The sequence below is a fragment of the Pelodiscus sinensis genome, chromosome 1, assembly GCF_052426305.1.
Source record: "Pelodiscus sinensis isolate ZL-2025 chromosome 1, ASM5242630v1, whole genome shotgun sequence".
Lineage (NCBI taxonomy): Eukaryota > Metazoa > Chordata > Testudines > Trionychidae > Pelodiscus > Pelodiscus sinensis.
In genome coordinates this window covers 350,123,669-350,127,904 of record NC_143052.1, presented here as the reverse complement: position 1 = coordinate 350,127,904, position 4,236 = coordinate 350,123,669, and the positions used below count along the sequence as shown (strand labels likewise).

The window sequence follows — 4,236 nt, the reverse complement described above, 5'->3', positions numbered from 1 at the left end:
AGTTGTTGAATATCAACCCCCCCCACCCCAACTCCACCATCCCCTGAGATTTGGCCTCCTGCCATTTGCCACTGGCTGTGATGGGGTTAAAGCTGGTGCACATGAAGCCAAGCAGCTGAGGTTCCCTGATGGCCAAGTGGCCCCAAGGGAAGGTACAAACATGCTGCATAAAGGCAGTTGCCTCCCTATCTGAACACACACTGCCTGCTGCCCGTGCAACCTCTCAGATGACTCCTTCTCCTTCAGGGCGAAGACCTCTGGTGCCAGCGGCTCCCGTGTAGCAGGAATTGGGTACGTTGGCAGGTTTCACTGTCCATAAAATGTGAAGTGCACGGCAAAGGCTGCAAGCTGTTTGCATTGGCAGCTGTTCTGTGCAGCGGTAGAGGACTCAGCTGGGCTGTCGGGGTGACGCAGTGATGGGAGTAAAGGGAAGGCAGCACAAGACAGCTTTAGAACCCGCTGGTACAACTGCCCATGATCCATGATGGGGTATTTAAGTAACATAGAAATTCAAAATAGCGTGGAGTGTTACACCCCCCCAATGTCCAGAGTCAGGATTTCTCAGTGGGTCCCAGTTCTAGAAGGTGAGATGCTGTCCAGGGGTGCGTTTCTAAAGAGCTTTGGGTTTATTTGCTCCTGGAAATTTTACCAGCAAATGTAGTTTTAAAAATTGTATTCTCTGGCTCAGTTGTGAGGGCAGGAATTCAGAGCTCCGTTGCTCTGTGTCTAACAGGGCATGTTTGTGTTTCCTATCAGGCCGAGGGCTCTAACATTTCTGCCCTTTACAGACCCCTCAGATTGACAAGGGCTCCTGGCACCTCAGCCCTGTCTCTGAACTGTGAGTCCTAGATGTTAGGCCTCTTAGCTGCCCTCTGGTGAGGTGCAATCCTGCAACCTTCCCACCCTTTTGTTGGCTCTGGGTTACCGCACACTGTGGTTTGACTGAAGTTGCCCTGTAGCTCTGAGGTGGTTCGGCATCTATGGTTCTTCCGATTGGGAGCCTGCAAGGGGAGAGATGTGGCCAGCCGGTCTTCTTCCACCAGAATACTGTGCAATCTGAACAGCGGGAATAAATCATAACGTGGGCGAATATGTCTTCTTTAAAATAACAGCCTGTCCACTCAGACCCCAAACTCTTTTCTCCAGGTTCCAACCGTCAGTGAATTCATGGACCGTCCGTAAGAAAGAGCTCACATTGGACCTGTCCCTAAAATCTATAACAACATGTAGCTATCATAAAGAAACCAACAATACTGAGTCTTGATGTAGAACTAAGGAGTCCCTCCCCTTGGCCTCGGGGCCAGATCCATGCTGCAGGGCATCTGCCGGGACTCTACCGTTTTCAGCACAGGGCTGGAGAGGAGAAGTTTCCTAGCAGGGGCTCTCCCCAATCTGCTGCTGACTGCAACTCTCTGCCTCCCATTTTCGCTCTTCCTTGACATGTAAAGCATTAGCACAGCTGCATCTTTTGGTTGGGATCCCTACAACTGGAGGGAGTAGGGAAATGGGACAGCGGGCTGGGCATAGCAGCCTCCCACAGGTTCCCTACTGGCAAGTCACAGCAGCGCGTTCACGGCTGTTGGCCTCTGCTCCCAGCCGAGCAAGCAGCTTCTGGGTATGTCCCTCTGTGCCGCTACCTTGTCACAATCTGACCTTTTCTGGCAGTGTCTGTCTTCCTTTCAGTGGGGCCCATCGCAGTCTGTCTTTGCTGATTTCCCTTTATCTCCTGTGTGTATTCAGACTTGTCTTGAGAGCAGAGAGACGTGTCTTTAAATATCACTTCATCTATTCTTGTACCTTTCAGGAAAAAAAGGACAAAACTCCTCAGACCTGAGCCGCTAGTAATGTCAGCTCTCAATGACACCGCATTGAGCTATGCCGTATTTCTTCTCAGCAGGATACCTGGTCAGGAAGATGTTTATCTCTGGATCGCAATCCTCTTCTGCTTCATATACGTAATTTCTATAGTAGGAAATTCAGTCATTCTATTCATTATAAAAACAGACCCAAGCCTGCATGAGCCCATGTACATTTTCCTCTCCATGTTGGCTTTTACAGATGTTGGGTTTCTCATAACCACCATGCCGACCATACTGGGCGTGTACTTGTTTAACTCTAGGGAGATCGGCCTCGATGCTTGTTTTGCCCAGCTGTCCTTCATTGCTGCGCTTCAGTGCACGGAATCTGCCGTGCTCTTGTTGATGGCCATTGACCGCTTCATTGCGATCTGCAACCCACTGAGATACGCCTCCATCTTAACTCTGCCGAGAATATCCAAGATGGGGCTGGTGTCTGTGCTAAAATCAGTGGTGCTAGTATTCCCATTCCCCTTTCTTCTGAAGCCGTACCGCTACTGTCGAGCCAATGTCCTCTCCCACTCCTTCTGCCTGAACATGGAGGTCATGAAAATGGCGTGTTCAGACATCACGGTCAACAACATCTATGGCTTGTTCATTAGAATCTCAACGATGGGGCTGGACTTGCTGCTCATTTTCTTCTCTTATGTGATGATCCTCAAAACAGTGCTGAGCATCGCGTCCCGTGTGGAGTGCCTCAGGGCCCTGAGCACCTGCGTCTCCCACCTCTGTGCTGTGCTGCTGTTCTACACACCAGAGTTCAGCTTGTCTCTGATACACAGATTAGCGCATGACACTTCTCCTTTGCTTCGGATTCTTCTGAGCTACGTCTCCCTGCTCGTCCCACCCCTGCTGAATCCGATAGTGTACAGCGTGAAAAGCACACGCCTGCGTGCGAGGATCATCAAAGTGTTTTTGGGGGGCAGAGGGACTCAGGGATAGGGCTGGGTTTGGAGTGGAGGAGGGGTTCAGAACTGAGGCCGGGGTTCAGGATGCAGGCTCCAGCTGGGCACCGCTTACCACAGGTGTCTTCTTGGTGGTGGTGCAGTGTGGCTAAGGAAGGCCAACCCCTGCCCTGGCTCTGCACCACTCCCAAAAGCAACCTGCAAACTCTCTCCATCCCTGGTGGGGTCCAGGGTGGAGGTCTCCCTGACAGCAGCACCCTCTCTTTTACTTCCCGTGCCCTGCACAGCAAGGCAACACCCGGGGATGGCGGACACCTCCAAGGCAGAGGGCAGGAGCAGCACGGCAGTGCTAAGGGACAGGTGAGGTGCCTGCACTCGACAGCCTCCTGGCCAAACCTGTCAGGATCCCTGTCAGAGGCTCCAAGATCTACCAAGATCCCAATTGACTGGCTGGTGACCCCTGCCCTAGAATGTCTCAGGTGACACAGAGCAGTGTTACACGCATTGTAGAGGCCCTGATGAGACCGGCTATGGCAACCTCTGTAAAATTCTGCTCATGAGATTCCGGGAGGAATCCAGGCTGGAACAAGTGCAGAGGATGGTCTCCTAAGATTTCCAGGGCAGTAGAGGGACTGTCTATGAGAAGATGAAAGGAGTGTTATTGGCTTAGTCTAACAAAACACAGGCCAAGCGGGGATAGTATTGGTCTATAAAAACATTGGGAAGGCGGGTCAACACCAAGGAGAGAGCCAAGCACCTATAGCTAAATGTCAGCGTTAGCACAAGAACCAACGGTGAGAAACCAGCCAGGGTTAAACTGCATCTGCAAAGAGAAGGGGGGTATCGAGTATCTGAGAAGGGCGGTTCTGGAATAGCTGCCTAACAAGAGTTGGGCTTGGGGAGCTCAAACAACCCAGCTGGTTTTAAGATGGAGTTGGACAGGTTTAGGCATGAAAATATATGTTGTGGTGACCACCACTGACAAAAGAGGTCCCTTCCATGCCTGTGTCCCTAGGAGTCACATTATCCCAGTCAGCTGCACACTGAGAGCTCACATGGAGTTGTGTATCCACACCGATTCTGCTCTCAGACCCTGCCAATGGATTTGTCCCTCTGCAGATCCAGGAGGAAGCAGGACTCAGTGTTGTTGTCTGGGACAGGAAATGTCTTAATTCGAGCACTTAATTCGAACTAGGTAAACCTCATTCTACGAGGACTAACGCCTAGTTCGAATTAAGTAATTCGATTTAAGGGCTGTGTAGCCACTTAATTCGAACTAGTTGGAGGCTAACCCTTCCCAGCTTCCCAGCTCGCCCTGGTGCCCACTCTGGGTCAATCCAGGGAAACTCTTCTGCCCACCTCACAGCCCCAGAGCCCTTAAAGGGGCACAGTCTGGCTACAGTGATTGTGCCAGGTGCAAGCCTGCCAGCACCCAGCCAGCAGACCCTGCACCTGGCACGGCATGAGCCAGCCAC

The 4,236-nt window shown here is 51.7% G+C and overlaps 1 protein-coding gene across 1 annotated transcript; it reads left to right on the top strand.

The window, feature by feature from the left end:
- Positions 1-1,844: 1,844 nt before the first annotated feature.
- LOC102446799 (olfactory receptor 51G2-like) lies at positions 1,845-2,798 on the top strand. The gene has a single exon (XM_006113148.3). The coding sequence runs from the start codon at positions 1,845-1,847 to the stop codon at positions 2,796-2,798; it is 954 nt and encodes a 317-aa protein (XP_006113210.3).
- Positions 2,799-4,236: the final 1,438 nt, after the last annotated feature.